The sequence below is a fragment of the Haliotis rufescens genome, unplaced genomic scaffold (assembly GCF_023055435.1).
Source record: "Haliotis rufescens isolate VD_foot unplaced genomic scaffold, xgHalRufe1.0.p SCAF_172, whole genome shotgun sequence".
NCBI lineage: Eukaryota > Metazoa > Mollusca > Gastropoda > Lepetellida > Haliotidae > Haliotis > Haliotis rufescens.
Window position 1 is genome coordinate 127,588 of NW_025963860.1, and position 27,432 is coordinate 155,019.

At 36.8% G+C, this 27,432-nt stretch overlaps 1 protein-coding gene across 6 annotated transcripts; it reads right to left on the reverse strand.

The window, feature by feature from the left end:
• LOC124128851 lies at positions 1 to 27,432 on the reverse strand. 6 transcript variants are annotated; one of them, XM_048397908.1, is made up of 15 exons: positions 27,340 to 27,432; positions 22,194 to 22,276; positions 17,057 to 17,174; positions 16,552 to 16,828; positions 12,315 to 12,396; positions 8,241 to 8,996; positions 7,704 to 7,842; positions 7,194 to 7,330; positions 5,890 to 6,265; positions 4,660 to 4,728; positions 4,262 to 4,315; positions 3,795 to 3,979; positions 1,970 to 2,249; positions 1,358 to 1,458; positions 1 to 94 (listed from the first exon to the last, which is right to left on the reverse strand). In XM_048397908.1, exons 5-12 carry the CDS (start codon positions 12,369 to 12,371, stop codon positions 3,795 to 3,797), a joined length of 1,773 nt encoding a protein of 590 aa, XP_048253865.1. In that variant the 5' UTR covers positions 12,372 to 12,396; positions 16,552 to 16,828; positions 17,057 to 17,174; positions 22,194 to 22,276; positions 27,340 to 27,432; the 3' UTR covers positions 1 to 94; positions 1,358 to 1,458; positions 1,970 to 2,249. The 6 variants fall into 6 exon arrangements, with proteins under 6 accessions (XP_048253865.1, XP_048253863.1, XP_048253864.1 ...); XM_048397906.1 differs by adding an exon at positions 23,710 to 23,783 and having other exon boundaries at positions 16,552 to 17,174; XM_048397907.1 differs by having other exon boundaries at positions 16,552 to 17,174; positions 27,344 to 27,432.

Consider the following 27,432-nt stretch of genomic DNA (forward strand, 5'->3'; position numbering starts at 1 on the left):
ATATTGAGACAGATATCCCTCTGCAAAATTGACTCTTCGGTCTGGTGTTGGGAAGCCGCTGACAAACTCATCATGCCTTTGAAGTTGTTCCTCACTGAAAAACATATCTAAAATGAGTGTTTGTTGTTCAGTGCCCCACTCAGCAATATCAATACTATATTGTGTCTCAACAAGACCAAATAGTGTTTTGATATTATGAGCAAATTTCTCACAGTCATAATGTATGATGTCATAAATTCATCCAGGGTCACAGAGATTTACCACCTGATCCATTGAGTCTCTGGTGTGACAAGCATAGGTTGCTAGGGACTAGTTCTAACACAGTATCCATTAAGTCTCCTGGTGTGACAAGCATAGGTTGCTAGGGACTAGTTCTAACACAGTATCCATTAAGTCTCCTGGTGTGACAAGCATAGGTTGCTAGGGACTAGTTCTAACACAGTATCCATTAAGTCTCCTGGTGTGACAAGCATAGGTTGCTTGGGACTAGTTCTAACACAGTATCCATTAAGTCTCCTGGTGTGACAAGCATAGGTTGCTAGGGACTAGTTCTAACACAGTATCCATTAAGTCTCCTGGTGTGACAAGCATAGGTTGCTAGGGACTAGTTCTAACACAGTATCCATTAAGTCTCCTGGTGTGACAAGCATAGGTTGCTAGGGACTAGTTCTAACACAGTATCCATTAAGTCTCCTGGTGTGACAAGCATAGGTTGCTAGGGACTAGTTCTAACACAGTATCCATTCAGGACTTCAATTAGTGCTTCGTGTTTTAATGGTACTTCAAAAATTCATTGTTTTAGCTTGTTTCGTTTTGGTAAAACCCACAAACACAGGTTTGGAGTAAATCAAACACTATGAGAAAGCAACTGGAATAAAACCCCAGTTATTACTATATCTGGATTGAAAGTCATTCCAAGTTATCTGCCAACAAAACATCTCTTGCAGCAATTCTCTGCAGGTGTGCCACTACATTTTCTTTCTGTATAAATTTTAGTAAAGAGAAACATCATTAACACAAGTTTAAGAAAACATCTTACTGAGAGTGAATAATACCTTCTTATCAGGTATCTAATGGCAGCAACTGACATGTGCCTCTTACAATTGTTAAGCTAAACTTTCAAATAATGTATTGTGAAATATGAAGGCACCATGGCAAAAACATTTATGAAGGTAATACAAGAGTACTGTTTACTCAGATATAATTTTTAGAATTTTTTTTATTAAAACAAAAGTACATCTGAAATCATCTTTGGTTAATATTTCATACTGAAAACATTAATGGATCTATCATTAAGCAACTGACACAATAATAAGGAACTGTCTTGTTGCAGGTGTTGCACTGGGTGTGGACATACCTTGTGTTCCCATACAGCAGTGTTGATTGCATACTTGGAATCTGAATCTGATTCATCTTCTGTGTCCATTTTGGTGTCATTAGCTGCTTCTGTCTCTTTCTCTTAAAATGAAACATGATTGTATGTGAGATGTGGAACCAGTATGCGTAATCCTTGTACAAGTAACAAGCATATGAATGAACACAAGAATGTTTTTTCTGTGTATGATAAGTATGAAATGGTTAATGTCAGAAGTATACTTATATTAGCTCTCTATCCTTAATTTCCAATGAGTCTGTGAATATATGAAATGTTCAGTACCAATATAGTAATATACTGATGTCTCTGTGGACAGAGATGTCATAAATTTATATCTGATAATAGATACATGCCACGGTCTCAATGTGACGATCCAAGTGTAATTTAGTTCTTAACTTAAAGAACATGCACATGCTGGCACTTGCACAATGATAGGCTTTATTGGGCTTTGTTTCAGCGTGAAGACAGAGTCAACTGTTTTGAGTAATATGTAATGTTATAGGTATATATTGCAAAAACCTACACAAGTTCTGAATGCTTTGACATGGTGACCTGCCATAATTATTTTAACTGTACCATCAATAAAGGACAAACCTCCTTCTGTGGACACTGGTATGAGTGTCACATAATGCAGCTCCCACAAGTGGCCTATGCTTAGTACTGGCATGTCTCCTCAGTATTCAGCTGGACGAATGAATGTAGGCTCATTTGCAATTGTTGTAATGATCCTGATGGTCACCTTATAGAGGTCAGCTGTTGCCTGCAGAATGATGTTGTCTCCCCATTCCCCCAACATCTTCATCTTGATGATATAGTCTCTGAATGTTGGATAATGGTTTTTATCCACGAAGTCCTTGAACAGACACCGCTTGCCCTAAAACATGTTCAGTTAGTGTGAGACTGAGAAATGTTACTGTTCTTCTTTCTTCTTATACTACATGTAATACACATAAAATGAAAAAACAAAAAACAACAAAAAACATGACTCAATGTTGTGTTGTATAGTCATCTAAGTTCAAAGCTAAAATGGTACAAAATCTCTACAAGTGACAAACCTCACATTGTCAGAAGATACCATTTTGCATGACCCCCATGGGGAAGTACTGGTACTTGCATCTTTATGTTAAATGCAACATGCATAGATAATGAATTGAAATTGTGCAATTCATCAGGTTCCATGAATTTGGTCAAGTGTTTTTATGTTTGCCCAAAATTGGAAAAAGTTAAAATTCAAGATGAGCTAATGAAAAAAAAGTTTTCACTGGCTTGCTGTATAAGTGTATTTACCTTAAATGCAAAGTTTAGTCCCATTTCACCTCATCCCAATCTATATGCCTTTCAAAATTTACTTGAACCTATTTATTGGGGTAAACATGAAGTATCAGAAATTATTCATACAGCCCAACTGAATATAAAGTCAGTGGTTTATACTGTAACCTAAAAGAGCCACTTTGCATAATAATTTTAGACTTGCTCATTTAGAAATGTGTATACAGCCTTTCTGTACAAAATTTCAGCCATCACATTTTTTAAATGCCTTTTAAGGTCCTGATAACTCTTTATGAGGTCAAAAGTAAAACAAATTTTATAATGTAATATAAATGTGCTGCGGAAGTATGAAACCTATTAGAACTGTACATGTACATATGTGGCAGATAAAAGTGAATATTCAGCTTATTTTACACACCTTATCTGACAACTGTCATGCAATTTTGAAACTTAAATTCTCAATATTAAGAGGTGTCTCATAATATTTCCAAAACATTTGAAAGTAATATACCCTACTAAACAGGCTGACCTGAGGGATGTTTCCTTCATTGGGACAACCATTTGTTTATCTTGTTTTAAATAAAGAAGTTTAATCAATGTCAAGGGCATCACCAATAGAGCCCCATGACTCTCTAGCTCACATAACATAAGAAGAATTAATGAAAATATATTTGATGGAAAGGTTGAGAGCAAATTGTCATTGACATATTTAACATAAGATCCAAAATATGTGAGTACTTTTCAGAGACAATAATAACTAAAACTATTCAGGCAAAACTTTGCTTCATAAGCTTTGAGGTTTCGTCCTGTAAGCCAAAATTTCAGTAACACAAAAAAAGATATGTGGAATTCATTACTGGATAAAAATTGAAATTCACCAAATCAAATGTACTGCCGTTATTGTAAAAAACATTCTTACTGCATATCAATGTTCATAATGATAACAAATATAAACTTTTTAAATCCATTGAGGTGTAATAATCTGAACAAACTTGCATGCCAAATTTTCAGCTGGTCCACTGATTTCTAAGAATAACATGATTCCAAACAAATAGGACATGGCTTCAGCCCAATTAGGCTTTCACATTTTATTCACTATATCAAATTTCTACCCTAAGAAAACTGAAAGTATGCATTATTGTTTACTTACCTACACATATTGCACAACCTTTTCTCGCAGATGTTTATGGCTGGTTATGTCAATGTCATGTATTTGAAGCTGTTGAGCCAATGCAATAAACATGCAGTTACCAGCCCCTTCATTGTCCACAATGTCAAGGTCATAGAATGAGGCCTCCATCTCCAGTTCTTTCATAGTTGGCGTCTTCTTGCGTCCTGCATAGACACATTATATAAGTAACACAAATTGTCCTGTAATATATCTCTTAGTATATTGTTTTTATGGAAACAACTGTAATGTTCTGCAATACATGTACTGATGTAGTATTTTTCAGCTGAGACAATGAACCATTTCAGATGTGCATGATATACAGGAAGACATATGAGCAACTGACACAACATCATATGGAGAATTTGTGTACTCCTTCCAACAGATATAATTATGCATCTAGGATTGATCAGTCTTGCTGATCGTACCCATCTGTATTCAGATATTGCCTTTTGTTTCTGCATTGTCTCTCCTCTTGGTTTGAGCCTGTTGTTCTCCCTTTCCTTAAAAGTATAAACATACATCACCAAGTGCAAGCATACATCACCAAGTGCAAGCATACATCACCAAGTGCAAGCATATATCACCAAGTGCAAGCATACATCACCAAATGCAAGCATATACCTTCAGGATAAAATAATGCTTTACATTCATTTTATTTTGAAAACATTTATTCCGTTGAAGTGTTCAATATGTGTAAATGTACTCTGAAAGGTGGACAATTTGTACAAGTATTGATTACCCTTCTTATTGTGCATGCATGCATGCAAGTATTCATGCATATGCCTAATGTTTTGGGGACTAACCGTTCCAGAAGATTCCTATGAGGTGTCTCAAATTGTAATACCTTTTTCATCCTGTGTTTTTCCCCTTTTGAGTGGCTTTCTACCCTCTTCTCTTGCATCTGGCAGAGCATCTGTTAGAAAAATATATGAAAATTATCACATTTATGCCTTCTTCTGCACATACCAACATATCACAGAGCAACCAATTTAACTGGTTAAGGAACTGAACTGAACTGAAAATCAACAAATGCTTCAACCATTGACTGCAGTTTGATTCCAGACCCTTGATCAGTTGTGTTTTGTATACCACCTAACCTCCTGTGTCAATGTTAGCTTTCGTTCCAAGAAGACAAACCAATGAATGTCCCTTGTAAGTAATGTCTAATATCACAGGAAGTATCATATACCACATTAATAATTTAGTACAAATGACATAACAATTAATGACTACACCAAATTATTTCAATACCTTGCAAAGTCGTGAATTAGTAATTGCATGTAATTACATTTGCTATGATCCATATAATACTTTCAAAATTCTGAACCATAATTCCACAACAGCAAAAACATTAATTAATGTATGTTCCTGATTTTAAGTATGATGCTGTTCCTTCTCTTTTAATCAACACTGCAGTATTAGCAACATCCTCACTGTCTGGGTACCATGTCATAGAATAAACCAAGTTACCCGATCACCTGGTCAAATTAGTCACCTCAAGCATGTATTGCTGGAGACCTTTTTCAACCTGCAGTAGCAACATGAGTTGTATCATCTTTGATAACTGTTCTGCTTAGCTGTCCAACTTGGTATTTTCTTAGAAATGCAAAATATAAAAGTCTACCAAAGAAACTGAATAGCAGAATAACAGAACCTGCCTGATGTGTATATAAAGTTTCATGAAGAAATACGCAATGGTTTATGAATTGTGCTCTGGAAACAAACCCCACCCTCATTTGAACCAACTGTTTGCCATGAAAATGCAAATGAAATATTATAAACATTCCAGCATGGGAAAAGGCACCAATTGTGAGGGTCCATGAGGAAATATTGAATGCTCTTGATACAAAATGTGACAGATGGACACACTGATCTCGTTTCTGTATCTCCAACTGCACTTACTTTGGGTAGAGGAAATGATAAAAACAGCAAATACATTACAAACATCAAGTCTTTGCAGTCCATCAAGATAGATGATGTCATCTATTCTGTAAGAACTATTTTATTTAAAATACATTAATAAACATACTTGCTAATTACATAATATTCATAAACTACTACTGGAAATATGTACCTTCATATGTCCTCATTCTTCTCCTCTTCTCTTCTTTTCTTGTCCGAGAAGTAATGTCACACACCTGCTCCCACTGCACATGCTTGTTCGGATAGGCAACCTTGAATTGGGAGTTCTGGGAATCTATTTCGACAATAGTTCCTTCCTTGCATTTTTTCATCCCTTTTTTGGGCCCACCTCGTTTGACTCTGGTATCTTTTCCATGAACCCTCACCAGAACTTCATCCCCTATCTTGTACACTGATGTGTCCTTGTTTTCGTGGTGTTTTTTAATCATTTCTGATGATTTGGTCAGTGACGCCTGCAGCACATTTTTCCTGAGGTTTCCTGTGATTGCTTCTATTCTCTCATTAAAGCCATATTCGTCTCCAGTATCCTAAAGAATAATAAAGTATTACATTTACCATGTTTTAATGTCCACATATCTAACATAAATGTCAAATAATATCACTTCCACTTCACATGTAGTTTTACCTCATATTCTAAAGTTTAGAATCTAAACATATCATTACTTCTAATATCTTGCAGTTGAAATAGTTCTATGTACATGTCTCTACTTGTCACATCTCCTGTCATTATTGCACAGGTTTACAGGACCCGATGACAGTTATTATCCCCTGCACCTACAAATTTGTCTTTTTATTTTGTATAAAGTTTTGAAATTTTGACTTAGTCTCTGAACTGATTGGAAGCAGTGGGGTTTACCAGAGCAGAACCCGAAAACTGTTCAAGATATCTTCATGAAACTTTGTACAATATCAGTCTATGGCTATTATAGAGTCTTTTTTCTTTAAAAAACTTCAAAATATGATTTATTTTCTTATTCTAATTAAATGACACACCAGTAGACACTGCAACAAAATCCATAAAAGCATTAATTGTAGATGTATTAGAAATTCACCAGGTTTTGAGGTGTCAGCATGCTTACAACTTCTGTACCTTATCTGTACCGTGTACCTTACTCTGGTAACTACATGTACCTATAAAGGGCTGCAACAATACCTGCCTGAAAACAATGCTCTATAATACCATGCATGATATCTAAATATTCTTAGCTTACACAAACTTGAAGATGATTATAACCTTTGTTTATCATTAAAGTTTTACTAAAGCAGATGTACAAAGTTTATGGAGATGTTATATTAGCTCTTGTATTCAACCTCTTCTACAAGGAGGTGAGACAAACTGATAATTTACAATGTCACATTTGATTGCACATAGCATTGTATTTAAAACTAGACAATGGGCGGGGTATATAGATGAGTTTGTCTCTTGTTATGCGTAATGACATAAATCCTCCATACCTCATGACTCTCTGCAGATAGTTCGCATTGCTCATCTTCTTCAGAGCAAGAGTATGCATCATCTGTACTCCCAGCTCTCAACACATTCTTGAAGTGTACTGGAGGGCAGCCCAGCATGGCCTTGTATGGTGAACAACCTGTTAACATAGGAATTATGTTTAAATACAAGCCTGTGTTTCTCATGTCTTCTTCAACAATAAATGTCACAACTGCACTGTGGCAATATTGATATTTCCAGAGTTCTATAAATTTGCAGTAGCCTGAAGGGTGCATGCAACTATATTTTGGTCAATACCTGGTCAACTATGAAACTGTTGTACCTTCTGTAATGAGCCATCATCATTTAACTGTGTCATAATGGTTATTTGTTGGTCAGTGCGTAAAATAAATTCAATGTCACACATCCACATTTACCATGCTTACAGTCTGAAAAGTATATGCTTACATTATGTGCTTCACACTTTGTAACATATGCCCACATTAAATTAAAGCTATATATTCAAACTTTACCAAGTGCAGAATGAATGCTTTCATTGTGTATTCTAGCATATGCTGGCAACTTTTCCACCAAGTTGAAGCTTTCTCCATCACCATGTTTGCTGTGATAAAATTCCAAATGGCTTTTCCAATCCCGGTGTGATTGTTCACTCTGAAATAAATTAATATCTAAATAGTAAACAGATTAGGCAGGCACAAAAAGTGTGCACAAGTGTTATACCATGTATATGAAATATATGAAATATATAACAAAAACAGTTTCCATAATCATAAGAAGCCTCTTCTAAAAGCTGGGTCCACTTAATGATTCCATCAATATCATAAGCATGTGTTATGAATCAACATAAAATAGTGATAGTAGCAGGTGTTCACGAAGGTTAGTGTATCCTGCCCGACCGGTGTCATCTGTCACACACATGCAAGGGTGGCTCTGCCCTAAAGATGACATGTTCCAAATAACATCAACATTAAAGTTCTTACTATTAAGTATCTACATCTATTACCTCAACGTTTAGAGTGCGCATGTTTTGATTGAAATTTGTCACCCACCTTTCCCTGAGATTGGGGATGGTGAGCCCGACTTCGGACAATCTTCGTTCCCATTTCAATGCAGAGTTGGTTGACTGCTCCCTTAAACTCGGAGCCTTGATCGCACTGTAAGATTCTTGGATTTCCCCATCCATACTCAAAGTAGATTTTGTGGAGTTCCAATGCCACTGAACAGGCTCTTTTGTTGGAAAGAGGCCGAAGCCACAAGAATCTTGTGAAAACATCAATAACAGACAAGATGTAAATGAATGTTTCACCATCATTTTCTGCAGGCATTCCAGTTAGTTCCACAAGGTCAACCTGGTGTCGCCCCATTGGTGTTCTTGAAATCACCGGTTTTAGTTTGGCAGCATTAACAAATTTAGGATGTAACAGTTGCCTGTCATCTTGCCTGTCTATAAAGTCTTGTATGGCTTCCTGAGAAATGCCAGCATAATACTGGTTTATCAATGTTCTTATTTTCTTTGCTCCAGAACCCCGCAACTCAGTGTAAAATTTGCAGATGACATTATCAAGTTCTGACTTTGATATCACTATTTTCCTGTCCCCATCAATAATCTCCAATCTATATTCTCCTTGGACAGGGTTGTGAATTTCTGTCAAAGATAAATTGAACTTCCGTATTTTCTGGCAGACATGGTAAAACTTGACAGTCTTGCTATCCTTGGGAATGTCACCTCCTTCAAGTTTTAATCTAAGGCAGTCGTAATTCTCCTTTGAAATCACACCAATACTTCTTTTTCTTGAACATTTTACCTGAAATGCATTAAAAGCAAACCTATTACATCATGTTCAACTGTATGTCATACATGATGTCCATAATCATATTTACCAGGCTTTTCTTTCATATTACTAAATTTATTGACTATGTGCATTAGTCATCCTACAAAAACACATTACCAAAGATACAGAAACTCACCCTCATTGGGCAATGTACATGTCACATGTTAGGCTGAGCCAGAGAAGAGAAATAGTACATGATTTGTTCAAAACACATACTGTAATTCCCAATAAGTACTCGAGTGTTCATTGAAATTTTGTGATAACGTTCTTCTACATGTCCTCATATTTGGTTGCTGATGCTGACAAAAGAATGATGACTAACAATCTATTTTCCACAATCATATTTCTAGGATTCAAGGAAAATTCAAATAAACAGACACTCAGAACTATTTCTTTCTTATTGATTGTGAATGTGGTACATGGTGCTAGTCTTAAAATAAACTTCATATAGAGTAACTGTTTTGATAATGACTGCCATATCAGCCTTTCAAATCACAAGATTCACTGAAATGTGTTCATATTGTAATATATATGGTAAATAAAGCCAAAGACAATCAGGCAATGTAAACACGTAACCCTTAATTCTATGCATTATTTCAGTTTTTCAGAATACCAGGTTATCCTAATGATTGTAAAGAAAGAAAGGAAAACCTTCCCATAATCACATCTTGGAAAAGAACTTTTCAAAATGTTTACTACTTGCAGAAATGGCCCCTATTTTAGTGTCAAGTATTCATACTTAAAACACTAGATTACGATATACAGAACTGTAATGGAATGTCATGCTCACTATAAAAAGTACACATCATAGGCTCATGGTAATGGGAAAATCATAAAAATTAACAAGTTATTTAGCATATGTTGTAGAAGTAGAAGGACCCTCAATATACAAGAACAGATTGTCATGTAGGGAAATGTCTGAGTAGGGAAATGTCTGAGTAGGGAAATGTCTGAGTATGGAAATGTCAGTGTTGGGAACTGTCTGTGTGGGGAAATGTCCATGTGGTTTGTAGCTAATTACATGCAGAATGTGTTATATAGATCAGTAGCAGACACACAGCCTAACCCCAGGGTGAGCTAATGATTATCTTCTAAGATTCCTCTTTAGTTTGTGTCTTTATTTGGGTATACATACTCACAGTATGGTATAATGGACAGATTGTCACACCATGAAGTTATCACCACATCATACAAAGGGTAAGCAATATTACTTCAGAAAAATAGATGAACATGAGATGTATGAGTACCTGTTCTGTTCTAATGATTATTGAACAAACTAATTATACCATTCTTAACAAACATATCAAGATGTCATCATGACACAATAGTTCAGCTATTGCCGAATTTTAAATATTGCTGTGTACGAAGTAAACTAGTGTCCAAAAGAAACGATACCACCTGTTTGCAACGACATAAAAGAAAAACCAAACAATGCAGAAGTTTAGGATTGGTGTTATGCTTTTGAGAAATCCTTTCACAACATCTGTACAAAAATGTCATTTCAATAAAATCTGTACAACCAATATGACAAGCCTTTAAAGATGGGTGGGGTCGAAAAATAAACATTTCGTTAGAGCACTGATCACAGAAACAACGGGAAATGTCACACCACACGTCTCAAAGTCAAGTCAGTAGCGGGTATGTCCACCGTGAGCATCAATACATGCCGGAACACGCCTACGGACTGATGACGTCAAACGTCTGATGACGTTGGGAGTGATGCGTTGCCATTTCTCGAGGAGACATCGTTCCAAGTCCTGGACGTTGACTGGAGGCACACGGCGACGTCGGATTTGCCGATCGAGGTGGTCCCATAAGTGCTCGATGGGATTCATGTCCGGTGAACATGCGGGCCATGGCAAAACCTGTACGTTGGCGTTGGCAAGGAAGTTCTGTGTCAATCTTGCTGTGTGTGGCCTTGCATTGTCATGTTGGAAAAGGAGTCCACGAGGCTGTTGCTGAATAAAGGGCACCACAACAGGCCGTAGGATGTCATCAAGATAACGCTGTGCATTCAGGTTTCCATGAATTACGACAAGCATCGTTTTGACGTCACCACATATGCCACCCCAAACCATTAACCCTCCACCTCCAAACGGCCGGACCTGTTGGATACAGTTAGGCGCCAAAGGTTCACCAAATCGTCGGTATACAAGCTGCCGTCCATCGTTTCTGAAGATGAGGAATCTGCTCTCACCAGAGAACATAACACGTGCCCAGTCCCGCCGTTGCCAACGTCGAACTCGCCTGGCCCAGATCAGTCTGTTGTTCCGGTGTCGAGGCGTCAGGAGCCGTCCGCGATAGGGATGACGTGGCCGGATACCATACTGCCGTAGTCTCCTGTAGACAGTCTGTCGACTGATCCTGTGTCCCAGTGCTGTAGCCGCCGTGGACGTCGCTGTTACGGTGCGGTTCCTCAGGTGTATTACACGGATGTAACGATCTTCACGGGGCGTGGTTACTCGTGGTCTTCCACTCCTGGGCCTGTCTGACGTCTGACCTGTCTGACGTAACCGCTGCATCAACCTGGTGATAGTGATGCGTGCGCAGCCCAACCTTCTGGCGACGTCGACGTGTGACGCTCCTTGTTGGACCATTCCAACGGCTCTCTCTCTCTCTCGATGGCTGTCAAACGTGGCATATCTTGTGTTCTTTTTGTTGCTGTGATATCAACGTGTCTGATCAGCCGTTTTATACAGTTTTTCTGCACGTGCAGAACATGCTAGAGAGGGAAATGTCACTTTCACGAAATTTACGTTTTTTCCCGGAAGTGATCATGTGTTCCCGGTATTTTTTATCGACTATGCTGTGTTTGGGATGTGCAATACAAATTGGCATGTTTTCATACTTGACAACTCACTTAGTAAAAAACAATTTTGAAAATAAGTTGGTATCGTTTCTTTTGGACACTAGTTTAGTTACATGAAACAATTAAGTTATCACTTTTCTTCAGACTAAGAAATAAAGGCCTGGTTCCACCATGCACTTTGCATTACTTGTTTTAGTTACATTGCATGTCAGTTCTAATAATATTGAACAAACAAACCGGTGGGAACTGAAGTAAATGATGTATTGACAGTAATCATTACAAGGCCTTACAAAATGGAAAGGAATATATTTTATTCTGGACCTACAAATCCTATCTTACAATAATGACCAAAACATTAGATATCTAATGTAAGTAGAACTTGTAAACATAAGTACCTAATCAAATTAACTTTGATCTAAACAAAGAGTTAAAAAAAGTAACATATACATATCATTGTATGAATTCATAGTGTTGGTACTTACTCTTGCCATTGGTTGGGATGTACTGGACTCTGTCTGTTTCCTCAAATCATCTGACATTCTGACAGATATTCAGGAATCTCATCTGCAAACAAATGATACTACATGAAACTAGTTTTCCTAAATTGTTGACAATTGTTGAATATGTGTGCTTTGTGTTTTTTGCCCAGACCCAGGGAGAACATTTGTAATGTGATCGCCATTTATCAGTTGCTGGGGTCCCCATCCTGCCATAGTCTCTGGCAGTACCTCTCTTCAGTGTGGACATATCAGTATGAAGTATACAAGTCTTATGAATATTGGTTTTTACAATCTGCCAGCTCTCTGTATTAATGAGATCAAAAGCATGCTGTGTATTGAATGAAAGAACACATTGCCCCCATGTGAGAGCACCATACAAACATAAAGGGGTGGAAATATACAGGTATCTGTGTGAGAAGGAGGTAGAGGACCTTAATTATCAACCTTAGGTATGGGTAATTTATAATGGGATTGAGGTTAGGACCATATTTAGATGAGCCCCTCACCCCCTCACCCAACCCCCCCCAACCCCATCCCTCCACACACTTTATGTGCATTTATTATGTCCCCAATATATACAGATTGCATTTTCAGTCTTACGAATATTTGTTTTTAAAAACTGTTCATTTATAAATAGCAAACACTCTGTTCAGTAAACTTAATACAATCTTGATGTACCAAGATAAGTTATATCAAACTAGAAATGATGCAGTTGTTTACTTTACCCCTGCTATCCATTATTACATAACTATGTGTGACTACATATTGACTGTTAGTGTAATACTGACTCTTATGACATAATGACATGCATAAAATATATAAACTGTATAGTGAGCAAGGTTAAGAATTTTTGGATGAACAACTTCTTTATTACATTTAAGAGCGACGTTTCAGTGTAGGTTCTAACACCGTTATCAATCAAATGATATCACTTGCTGGATACAACAATAAAAAGTAAAGAACCCCTTAATCCACAGATCATATCGAAAAGAAATTTGGACTAGTATTTGAACAGTTTCATTTTCATTACTAATTTTTTACAATAAAAGACAATTATTTCTCTACATAATGTGACCCCCTAAATTGTTCTACAAATCCTTCAAATAGGAACAATTTGAAACATTGGAAAATATGATACTTTCATATTTTTTTAACAAATGAAGAATACAGGTCCAAATTGCGAAACCGCATTTTATTTCTATCCCATGAACATGGTGCTGCAAATACTCAGGTTTGGAGGTCTTCTCTTTTAGACTTTCAAAATATGTATTATTACCAAAACAAGAATTATTTGATATGAGGAAGTTAGTATCATACATGGCAATTATCACTGCTAATTACCTGAGATATGTCAATCATTAAAGATATGCTGAAACGTATGTGCCTAAAGCAATGATATTACTAACCTGCAATGTTTAACTGTCATCAGGACAGATAATTGTAGCGCCAATCCAACAGAGAAATATAACAAGGAGATATGATTCAAAGTTACACACATGGATTGTTGATACAGACTAGTACCTGGCACAGGTGAAAAGTCATTCACATTCCATAAACAACCACATACGACAATCTTATATTCTTAGCTACTAACTTCAGGAAGCGATGGTCATTGGCCTTTTCAATGAAACATAAGTTTTCATTGGCTAATTCATCATGATTGACAGAAACAAGGAATGAACAGTACCAGATCAGTGACCATAAACCATGGTACTGAGGATTGCATAATATTGCATCCTACATACACCAACATGCCAGCTCTCTGTATTAATTAGATCAAAAGCATGTTGTGTATTGAATGAAAGAACACATTGCCCCCATGTGAGAGCACCATACAAACATAAAGGGGTGGAAATATACAGGTATCTGTGTGAGAAGGAGGTAGAGGACCTTAATTATCAACCTGGTTAGGACCATATTTAGATGAGACCCTCCCCCCCCCCAACCACAGACACACACATTTTATGTGCATTTATTATGTCCCTAATATATACAGATTGCATTTTTATTGACATTTATAACATATAACAAATGAAATATTTAACCTTTTTATTCAAAATAATACAGAACCATGTCATTTATGTTGTACGTACCCACGTTCAAAATAATACAGAACCATGTCATTTATGTTGTACGTACCCACTCCCCCAAATATACTTGTGATAAATTTTGGTGACCCCCTACATGTTGTCATTAAAACGCCCCTCCCCAACCCCATCCTTTATTTGCTGTGTAATTTCTTCATGATCACCCCCCAATAAATATATAAATTACCAGTCCTTAGGACATTCTACAATATTCTGCAATGGCATGCAAGATATAAAGTCGTGTTTTTAATTACATTTTTAAATCTAAATATATTTTAACCAAGTCTGTCAGGATTTGACAAAATTGGTAAATAGTGAAAAGGAAGTAACTTTTTCATGTGTCATATTCACAAATGCATTTATAATGGCATTTATTTATTTTTGAAATTTAAAGTTTATTTCTATTTCTACATTTACCCTGTAGTTTTGAATATAAGAATTTAGAGAAACCACACGAAATAAGGCATAATATATTCATGTAAAGATAAAAAGATACTTTCCACAATAATTAACATGAAAAAGTTATTTCATAATTTCTAGTTCTGAGTGAGTAATTAGCATGTAATGTTATGCTTAATGTTAACTGCCTCACAATTAAGTTCTCTACTAGGAAGTCATTCTTGGTGCAGACACTTAGCATACTACTACACAATGTGTTTCACCCAATACTGACAGAACATAATAGCACAGGAAACAGGTATTCCAGGTTGGGTATCAAGCAGGCTATGCTGGTCATGTAACTTTATTTCTGTAACTTTCTTTCCTGTAACATTTCTTCCTACAATCAGGGTAAGATCTAATAATACCTCCACTGACAAATACAGGTTATGATAGGGTGGGGGGTGTACATGAAGTACGAAATCAGACTACCAGTTGTTGGACTTTCATTTTGTGGAAGACTCAGTGGGTTAGATCGCTGACTCTGTGCTTGCGATAAGGTGGCTCACTCTGGGTGTAATACTCTGCAAAAATTTTCACCATACTACATGCATAAAAGATGTACATGCACAATTAATAAAAAATCAATCTGTCGGAGAAATTGGGACAAAGAAACATCATACATAAGTGGAGGGATTGTAAAAGAGTAGGGGATCCATTCTAATATGTGGTTGATGTCAGCCTCTGCTACACACCCAACTTTGATATTAATAGAGCCAAGGTTCAACCACACAGATAAAGCAAATGGAGCATGTCTTTCAGATATAAAGGTTGCTCTATCCTCATATATAGTTTAATAAAGTATAGTTTAACCTGAACCATTATAAGGCACAAGGACAAAATTTGCGTTTAATATCCATTCAGTCTGCAGTAAATCCATAATCAAACACAGAAATAACTAACATTAAAACTTTTAGTTTAAATATTAATTTCCTTTCGATTTAATCACATCACATGGAGATGAAGGTGAGGTGAAATTGGGTTTAACGTCGCGTCCAAGATTATTGCACTTATATAGCGACGTGCATGCACGTGTATGTGTTTGTGTGGCTGCTTGTACTAGTCCGGACTGATGCCGATGTATAGTGCTAGCTCACTGAGACACCATGCCGCAGTTTGACATGAATATCCCACTCAGACACAGTATACTGACTCCGAGCCGACCAGTCCTTGTTTTAGCCTCATAATGCCGAGCGCCAGACAGGGTAACAACAAGTACCATCTTTTAACGTCTTTTGGTATGACGCGGCCGGGGATCGAACCCGGGCCTTCCGCTCTCCGGGCGGACGCTCTACCACTAGACCTCGGAGGCGGTCACATCACATGGAGAACTAAACATAGACATGTACAATGACTGTCCGGCTTGATGCTGCCCATTTTTTTTCTCTCGCCCATTTTTTCTGAAATGGGAGAGAGTGAATGAAATTGTTCAGTCTAGATGGGGTTTTGCATGGTCAAAGGGATCAGGAGGGGCCTTTGCAACAGCCCATGACTGCCTGGGGGTTCCAGGAAGGGGCCACCCCATCATTGTAGACTTAAGACTTTCAGCAGGTTTAAGGGCTCCTATAGCTGCCCTTAAACCTGCTGAAAGTCTTAAGTCTACACAAGCTCTTTAAAAAAAGACAGAGAGAAAAAGAAGGTGGATTTGATTTTTGACCAGTTTCCTAGGGTGCCTTGGGCTGTTTGAAGCTCACCTGGCAAGCTGGAAGAACCTCTGAGGTGTACACTGGCTGTCGCCTTGACGCGCCGAGGAAGCTGCCCATTTTTTCTGAAATGGGAGAGAGAGTGAATGAAATTTTTCAGCCTAGATGGGGTTTTGCATGGTCAAAGGGATCAGGAGGGGCCTTTTTTCAACAGCCCATGACTGGGTCATGGTGGGTCCACTAAGGGGCCACCCCATCATGGTAGACTTTAGACCTTCTTTAGCTTCAAGGGTTTCCGTTGATACGCCAAGGAAGCCACCATTTTTTGCTGAAATGGGAGAGAGAGTGAATGTCATAATAACAATTTAGATGAAAAAATTGCACCTTTACAAAAATAGTAGTCTTGACTGGGACTAAACTTATGTCAAAGCATTTCAAGTTACTTGAGACTTAGAAAGTTCCAGTAAAGACTTCTGCAATGATTAATACCAACAAATCTGTTTTTATTTCTGATGAAAACGTCAGATCATGATCAATGCGGTTATGTCTATTTTACCTGGGTTTTTTTTAATTTCATGTTGTTCATACTTTTGGACGGATCTTCCATCTGAGTAACATTACACTGCATGTACTCATATCTAATTAGATCCAATTAGATGCTCATCTTGTATTATCTGGAATAATGGAAAATATCATCACTGATCAAGTATTTTATCTAAGTATGAGCAACACTTCATAGAGCCAGTTCCTCCTTGGAATTCAAGTATCAACAATCTCCTGAGCAGTAAGAGATCTGAACAGACAACTAGTCAGTAGTAATTAGGGAATCATCTTGTGACATGTTTATGGCTAGTGTGTCAGGTCAGTGCTAGCGGTAGCTCGCCTGTATTCAGTTCTTTGAGCCCTCAACAGACCAATGAACCCTTCTGTATAAACTATCAATTTCCACTTTCCCCAGTTTGGCTTTAGCAAGTCTAGAAATAGACAAATACACACTTCCATGGAAGGTGGTAATACATCAATCTATACAGATGTTCACAGGTCATAATCAACCTATGACATTTTATACATAATATCATCATACAATCTACACTTAATGGAATGTTAAGATTTCTTCTTGGCTGATGACAGTAAATCACATTTCAAACTTGTGAGCAGAACCTGAGTGCTATGGGTCAATATTTCTAATTTTAAGAGATTTTTTGCTATTTTATTACTCATATCCCCTCGACCAGAAATGGGATAACACCTATAAAATCTACAGTTAACGGAATCTTAAGATTTTCTTTTGGCTGCGGATAGTAAATAACATTTGAAACTTGTGAGCAGGATCTGAATGCTAGGGGTCAATATTTCTATTTTTAAGAAATTTTCTACTATATTATTACTCATATCCACTCAACCAGAAATGGGATAGAGTCTATAAACTCGACAAATAATGGAATCTTAAGATTTATTCTTGGTTGTTGATAGTAAATTACATTTCTAGCCCCTGAGCAAAGCCTGAATACTTTGAGTCAAGATTTCTAATTTTAAGAGATTTTTTACTATTTTATAACTCATATCCCCTAGACCAGAAATGGGATAACGCCTTTAAACTCTACAATTAATGGAATCTTAAGATTTCTTCATGACTACTGATAGTAAATAACATTTTAAACTTGTGAGCAGGATCTGAATGCTAGGGGTCAATATTTCTATTTTTAAGAAATTTTCTACTATATTATTACTCATATCCACTCAACCAGAAATGGGATAAAGTCTATAAACTCGACAAATAATTGAATCTTAAGATTTTCTCTTGGCTGCTGATAGCAAAGCACATTTCTAGCTTGTGAGCAGAATCTGAATGCAATGGGTCAATATTTCTAATTTTTAAGTGAGTTGGGTTTAACACCGCTTTTAACATTATTCCAGTTATATCAGGGTGTGTCAGCTTAATGTGGGAGGAAAGCCTGAAGTGATGGTGCTGACAAGCCTAGAAGCATTATTGGGGCGAACCAGGATTCAAACCCACAATCATAGGTTGCTGGCGGATCCAAGGGACACAACACTGCACAGTGAACCGCGGCACCTTAGACGACTGGGCCACCCGTGCCCCCTCTAATTTTAAGAGATTTTTGACTTTATCATCACTCATCTGCCCTTGACCAGAAATGGGATAACACCTTTAAAATCTACAATTAATGAAATCTTAAGATTTCTTTTTGGCTGATGACAGTAAATCACATTTCAAACTTGTGAGCAGAATTTGAGTGCTATGGGTCAATATTTCTAATTTTAAGAGATTTAATACTATATTCCTACTCATCTTGCCTTGACCAGAAATTGGATAACACCTTTAAACTCTACAATTAAGGTAATCTGAATATTTTCTTTTGGCTACTGATGGTAAATCACATTTCTAACTTGTGAGCAGAATGTGAGTGCTATAAGTCAATATTTCTAATTTTAAGAAAAAAATTTACTATATTATTACTCATCTGCCCTTGACCAGAAATGGGATAACACCTTTAAAATCTACAATTAATGAAATCTTAAGATTTCTTTTTGGCTGATGACAGTAAATCACATTTCAAACTTGTGAGCAGAATTTGAGTGCTATGGGTCAATATTTCTAATTTTAAGAGATTTAATACTATATTCCTACTCATCTTGCCTTGACCAGAAATTGGATAACACCTTTAAACTCTACAATTAAGGTAATCTGAATATTTTCTTTTGGCTACTGATGGTAAATCACATTTCTAACTTGTGAGCAGAATGTGAGTGCTATAAGTCAATATTTCTAATTTTAAGAAAAAAATTTACTATATTATTACTCATCTGCCCTTGACCAGAAATGGGATAACACCTTTAAAATCTACAATTAATGAAATCTTAAGATTTCTTTTTGGCTGATGACAGTAAATCACATTTCAAACTTGTGAGCAGAATTTGAGTGCTATGGGTCAATATTTCTAATTTTAAGAGATTTAATACTATATTCCTACTCATCTTGCCTTGACCAGAAATTGGATAACACCTTTAAACTCTACAATTAAGGTAATCTGAATATTTTCTTTTGGCTACTGATGGTAAATCACATTTCTAACTTGTGAGCAGAATGTGAGTGCTATAAGTCAATATTTCTAATTTTAAGAAAAAAATTTACTATATTATTACTCATCTGCCCTTGACCAGAAATGGGATAACGCCTTTAAAATCTACAATTAATGAAATCTTAAGATTTCTTCTTGGCTGATGACAGTAAATCACATTTCAAACCTGTGAGCAAAGCCTGAACACTATGAGTCAAGATTTCTAATTTTAAAAGATTATTTTTACTATATTATTATTCATATAACCTTGACCAGAAATGGGATAACACCTTTAAAATCTACAATTAATGAAATCTTAAGATTTCTTTTTGGCTGATGATAGTAAATAACATTTCAAACTTGTGAGGAGAATCTGAATGCTATGGGTCAATATTGCTAATGTTAAGAGATTGTTGACTATATTATTACTCACATCCCCCTCAACTAGAAGTGGCATAAATGTGATGCTTTCAAGAATGAAAGGAATCTTGAGAGTTTTGTTTTCTGAACATTGTCATTCACATTTACAACCTTTGAGAAACATGTACTTTGACAATATGCTTTGCATATGAAACTACATAGTTTAAAAAAAGCTTTGTCCCCTTCACAGCTGTAATAGGCTAACTGATCATCATGGAGGGACTGACTGCACAATGCATGACATTGAAAAAAAAGTATAAACGAAAGGTATAATGACTTACCTACACATTCTCGTCTTTCAAAGAAATATTATCTTAGAAACTTCAGCCACTTGGCCTTCAACAGCAAGGACCAGACGACCATTTTGATCAAGTTGTAAAGGGAGGATAACTCTTACTGTTGCTTTGTCTTGCAAATATTAATGTCAATGATGACAGAGCTTGAGATAACAAGTTCAGTTCTCAATTAGTAATGGGTTTATTAAATATATGTTATCTGTCTTAAGAAATATGAGGACATTTTGCTGGCAAAATGGTTATGAAAGCTTCAACGTATATATGTCAATAAGCTACCAGGAATGGTTCAATGAGTTTCCCAGTTATTTTAACGCTGACCAGGAAGGAGATTTTGTCATACCGGGTATTACATATGGTATTTTTCCCTTTAAAACAATGAGAAAAAGAATAGGGTGGTGGGTGAATCAAAGGAACATTAAAGAAATCTTTTTCAACAAGAGAAATCTTTTTCAACAATTTCTACTCTAATATTTCTATATGTAATTAGTTTCTTTTATTTTTTAAGTTAGACTTCTAAGATGAAGCACAAACTCTCTCACAACAAGCATCTGCTATGCCTGGTAGCAGTTACATGCACCTCCAACATTAATTAAAAAATAGTTGCTTTTATCATCATGTACATAATTATCAAATGGAGTGATTTTGAATAATTGTTACCACTAAAATCTAACATTATAGTAATAGTAATATTAAAAAAAAATGACTTAGGGACTTGAGAATACAAACAAAAATACACACATCAGTTGCCAGAGGGCTGTGAGGTATTGGGGCTTAGAAATCCCTTGAATAGTACAAATGTAATTGTACCCCTTTTAACTCTGACATGTTGAGTATTCATTGTTTGATGTTTAATGACACACTTAGTTATATTCAAAATAATTAATATTATTATATTAATGTACATACCCTCCCACATATTTATTGTGCACATCATCGCCTGTTGTACAATGGCATGAGTGTATTCTCCTAGGCATAAACCTCCTGTGTTACTGTGTATGAGAAGAAATATGTCCAACTCTTATAACTCTTGAAAAATAGCATAACACAAACATCCTAGGAACTTGAATTATTACTCTTGTATCCGCACCAATGAGTGGCATAACATCTTTAAAATACATAAATTAGAGAATAGTTTTATTTTCATTTGGCTTTTGCTCTGTTGTAGGAAAATACTGTGTTCAGAAGTGGCCAAGATAGCTATTTAACAGAAAATTGACTGTTATTAAACATGTCACCACCTCACGAAGGTTATGATATGATAGACAATCAAATAATACATTTGGGAGTTATATCATGGTTAGAAAGTAAACATTGGCAATGGGCAGTAATTACAGATAATAAGCAACATGACTATTTTTATAGAAATGGCAGTTTTTCATAAGCGATAAGCATAAAAATAAGAAATTGTAATCCGCTTTAGCTCCGCATTACCACTTTTATACGCTGCCATTTTTAGCTGCAAATGGTGGATATCGAGTCAGTAGCATTGCCATTTGCCCTTTGCAGAACGGAGTAAAAATACAAAACACACGAAGTGCAGATGATTTTGCTCTTATTAAATGTTTGTCAGTTAAACACATAGTTGCATGCCACAGATATATTTCTCTATAGTGTTTATCCCAGTTCTGGTCGCTCCAGGCGTCGACCACAGGCGTCAACCATATCCGCCGCATCATATGCCAGGGGATAACAAAAGGTACAGATCATGTTGTTTTAGTTTCACTTCTCTTCACTTGCATCTCCAGTATTTTGATGGCAATTTAGAGTCAAGTTTGAGATATTTCATGAGAAATAAGAATTTCTTTTTCTTTACTCAAAATGGAAAAGGAAATGTATAGTTATAAAATGCTTATCATGGAATCTTTAAACTATGACAAATCCAAAGAAAGTTGAATACTTCACGTGGCAGAAAGGCGGTAGGCAAGTCCTCCTCCATGGCTTCAGATACAGACTCAACAACCAGCGACTGACTTGTGTACACTGGAAATATGTACAGAACCAAGGATTAGTCAGCACTGCAGTGTCAACTCAATGCAGTTTATTCTGCAACCATAACATTGACAGAAAAACCCGGAAGGCCCGGTTCAACCAAAAGTTGGAATAAACAAAAGCGAACGCGGATGCGTGTAATGGCACAGGGTGGCTGCCTGGGCAAGTGTACCACAGTGGGTCTTTAAAGATAGGTATTAAAGTGATAATACAGTGAGACATATTTTATATAATATTACATAATATATATCTTCATTTTTAACTTGTAACCATAACTTAATACTAAGAACCATAACAATTTGAAATGTTGTGAACACACAATGATATTTAGAATGTGGTCTCATGTAACAAATGGTATATTTGGGATCACACTTTCTAAGCCTCGGTGGCTGAGTGGGTCAGATCGCTGAGTTTGTGAGCTTGAGATTAGGGGCCTCACTCTGGCAGTGCGGGTTTGAATCCTTCATGGGACTCAACCAAAACAAGTACTAGAATCTGTACTTTACTAAGAAAGTGTTATCCCAAAAAACATTTGTTAACTTTGAAATGTTGTTGCAAATATTGCATATTTGTTATTGAATGTCTGAAAGTGTGACAGAATTTTTAAAAAATAATAAAATATGGGCTTAGTATGTTCGTTTGTGTCCACAATAACATGGAGGGCTATACCACTTTATGTCAAGGTAGAAGCCAGTAGCTGAGACAGTCACTGATGCAATAAGATGTTTCTATAACACTGTAGGCTGAGTAGACCATGTGTCCTGTCTGCTGGTGGATGGGAACAGACATTTAACCTGAACCAAAATACATGGAAATATGAGTGAATGAAGTTCATGCATATGATTAGGAAGTAGGAAACATCTCATTGTTCACACAAAGGTAAAATCTAACAAATGATGGTGTGAATAAATCTAGTATCACTATCACCCATGTTTTGTTCTACTATTGGGCCCCCATGTAACCCCTTAAGAATTCAGGAGGGGGCTCTTCCATACCCACATCACCTGATTGATGAACCCAGTCTAGCATAGAGCACCTAATTACTTGGTAAATTATGTGAAGTGGGCGAATAACGATGAGTAGAGGGGTTCGTCATGCACAATGGTTCAGCAGAGTAACTCTCAGCAATTGTTAAAACAAGTTTAAACTTAAGTAATTAATCTGTGTTTAGTGGGGCCAATATAAGACATTTGAATCTGTAAATTATCCCTGTCTCCCATAGATATTCATGGGAATGAAACAGCAGACAGACTGGCAAAGCTAGTTCCGGACAAAGCGGAGATACACCCTATTCCCTTCAGAAAACTGGAGAAAATGCAAAATCAAAGCACAAATGGCCTGGCAAGCCCAATGGACGCAAGTGAAGGTTGCAGATGGCTTTACAAAATACAAAATTCCAACCCAAATAGGACAAAAAGCCATACCCCTACGGATCTGTAAAGATGGTCAGCTCCTCCAATGTATCTTTACAGAGCAGCCAAAGTAATTACATCCATTTCTGAACAAACAAATTTGTATCAGTTAAAAAATAAAAACCATATCAAAATAAAAACAGAAAGATGGTCCAGAGTAACAAACTGTTCAACAGTTCAACCACATGAAACAGACATGTTCTGTACAAACAATTATATATATTATTTTTTGTCAATATAATTATGATCTCTAGAAGGGAATTACTGCCATTAATCATCTAATCTGTGACTTGACTTTCAGTGCATATCTTTATTTATTATGATTATTTATTCTGAACTTTATTTTGTCATGGTCACTGGACAAATGCCTTATGGGTGAACTCTATTGTGCTGACATGTCTTGTGTGAGAGGTTAACATGCAGATTATATACAGATGATGTGAAAACCTTTGATTTTACTATAGTTATTATGCCTGTTGGGAATTATTTTTTTTAACATTTGAAAATCTATACTGCATCCACATTTCATACAACACAAGTGCATTTGTTAGGCGCTGTTTTCCATCCACTATAAGGTTGCTCAAAGCATACTTATTACCCCGTTCAATGGATCAACGTGCACTTAACAATCATTCTCAGCTCCCTGGGGAGTATACAACCCACACTGCTTTGAGGCAGTAGCAGGTTAACAGTCACATTGACATCTCATCCTACCGGGTACCCATTCACTGCTGGGTGAAGAAAGGCACATTTCAAACAGTCACTTGCCCATTGGGACACCACATTTGTTAAATGTGCTTCAGTGTGGGGCAAAGCCAAAGAAAATCTCAGCAGCCTAGCTGCTGCACACAGTCCCACACTCCCCACAACCAGTGTAGCTCAACTTGACAGATATGTGACTTGTGCGCTGTGCGCTGTGCACAGGACCACATGCCACCAGCTCATGCATTCTGATACAGATATGATAAATGATCAATAATTCTTATATTAAAACAACTATCTTGACACCTTACTTTGCAGACTATGAGTTTCTATCCAAATTGATCCTATGAAAGTTTTTGATGGGACTAAGTATTGTACAGTATCAACAGAGAATCAGGGCATTTGATTGTAGGTTCTTTGTACAAAGAGCAGAAATTATTTAAACACAGACTACATCTATATTATGTTATTTAGTTCATCTGTACTTCCAGCACGAGGGGGATACAGCAGCCTAGTATAGGAAGTCCCAATTACAAGATTCATATCATTAACATCAAATTTAAGGATATAATGTAATATATATTACAAAAACATGGTTACACTCTCATATTTTAAATGAAGAAATTACTACCAGGTTTCCGCAGTGCATTTACTCAACATAGATCTACAAGGGTCTTAATGCCAACTTTTTTACTAAATGCATGGATAACTTATTAATAGGACTCAAGACATTTTGGATGAAAATCACTTGTAAGATGGAACACCTGTTGATCTGTGATAGGGATGTTGTAACATACTTAAAGTAGTCAATGCTGGGGCTTGATTGATATGTTAATAGGTATTGATTCAATAGTAGCAGGTCATATTAATATAGATTGATTACCTTAGTATCTTTAAACCACTAGAATATTTGCAGGCAACTTTTGGTCTTCATCAAATTATTATTGAAACCACAAGGATTACTCAGCACCCCTAAACATTTAACTAGTATTATACTCTTCAGGTGTTCTTGACCCTGTGAGTGGCGACCGTTGTCTCGTACATGTTAATCTGAGTAACTCTAAACCCCTTGACATAAGTTTTACAAGAAAGATGTATTATTAGTTTGCTTGACAAGGTGAAATTAATGTGGTATTTGTTTAAGTATAACTGTATTCTCCCCCTACTGAAAGTGCGTCAGTCAGTCAGTCAGTCAGTCAGTCAGTCAGTCAGTCAGTCAGTCAGTCAGTCAGTCAGTCAGTCAGAGTCAGTCAGTCAGTCAGTCAGTCAGTCAGTCAGTCAGTCACTCAGTCAGTCAGTCAGTCAGTCAGTCAGTCAGTCAGTGGTTTAATGTGACTTTTGACAACACTACATTAATATCATGGTGGAGGAAACCAGAAATGGGCTTTACACATTATACTCAGTTGAACCTGTACCTGGCATGACAAGTGAACACTTTAACCCTGAGGCTAACAGGAGACACTGAGGCTGACTACTACTATTTTCATGAGGAAGACAACCACATCAGATTCAAGTTCAACTCATTACCTTTTCAGTGACATAAACTGTTGGACAAAACAAAGAGTGCACATGAAATCATATACCAAATGCAGCACCAGTTTATTGTAGTCCTCCACAGTTGCAGGGTTTAATAAAAACCAAATAAAAGGTACCCAGAAAGGCTTGCCTCATTCTCTGTGACTATCCAATCATCTTAGGGTGACTGCTGTATGTCAGGTCCATAGAACCCACGTAGTCAGTCAACTGTAGCCAGGTGGTCGGGATGTGTGAGCTGGCTCACTGAGTGTCACTTTACCCAGTACACAGTGCTGACCTATACTGCTGGATATACCTATTGGTCATTGCTCTACACTGCAACCCCCCTAGTTCTATCCTCAGATTATCCAACAGGCTTGTCTTACCATACTAGCTGTGACATAATGGCTACAGTGAGCATCTATGTGCAAATCTGTCAGCATCCAAGCTGAGTGCATGCTGCTACTCAGTTCAATAAACATGATAAAACAAAACATGAAAGATTCAAATCATATTTTGTATGCATGTATTCAAAATCCCACCTGTCCAAAACATACATTTACCCACAATTAAGATGTAACCATTATCATTTTCATGTCAATATGCACATCATTAGCCTCACGATATCTCAACATCTCCACTGGATAAGATATGAACTGCACCAAGTCATGGCAACAAGTAAAGAATATTACTGACTGACTGACTGACTGACTGACTAACTGACTGACTAACTAAAGAATATCAGTGAAGTACCAATCCAGTTAAATCAGAACAGAGCTGTTAAGTCTTATGAACTGTGGAATAACTGAGTTAAAGCCTTGGCAGGTTTACTTACAGTGCAACATTGTTTCTACAGTGAAGAACATTTAAGAGTCTCCAAACAGTGAGTTGGTATGAACTTGTTTCTCTGTGGAACACTGTAGCAGTTAGGACCACTATGAGCAGTTCAACACAGGGTTGTTGTTGTTGTTGTTGTTGTTGTTGTTGTTGTTGTGCAATAGGTAGTTGACAATGGCCCAAAAGCCGCAGATGTGCTGCCTCCTTTAAATGATTGCATCTTACAAGAAGGCATAATATGACATTGACATTGAACAAGAGGACAAATGGTAGTGGTTGGTTCCATGATGGTGTGTTATATATTTAAAAAAAATCCACAACATTATATTTGATAAATGGTGGTGAAATATTAATTTATTTTTTATCTCTTTGTAATGACGTGTCAATGTTGTTTTATTCCAGTGTGGACGACATTCTGAATAAATGTTTGTGACATGCCGACAACACCGTTGTTTAATTGGGCGTGGCAGAAAGAGTGAACAGAAACTGAAGCTCTCTCGTGGACAGAGCTTTTTTTTCGATTTTCTGTTGCTGCAAAGACAATTTACCTTTGCACGTGCTGCTCAATGCAACCTAAATATAACTTACCTACACAATGTGAAAAGAACTCTTCATATTCCTCTCTGGGGTGATAAGCAATCGGCGACTTTAGGTGACAGGCGCAAGGGAGCAATGGCTGCA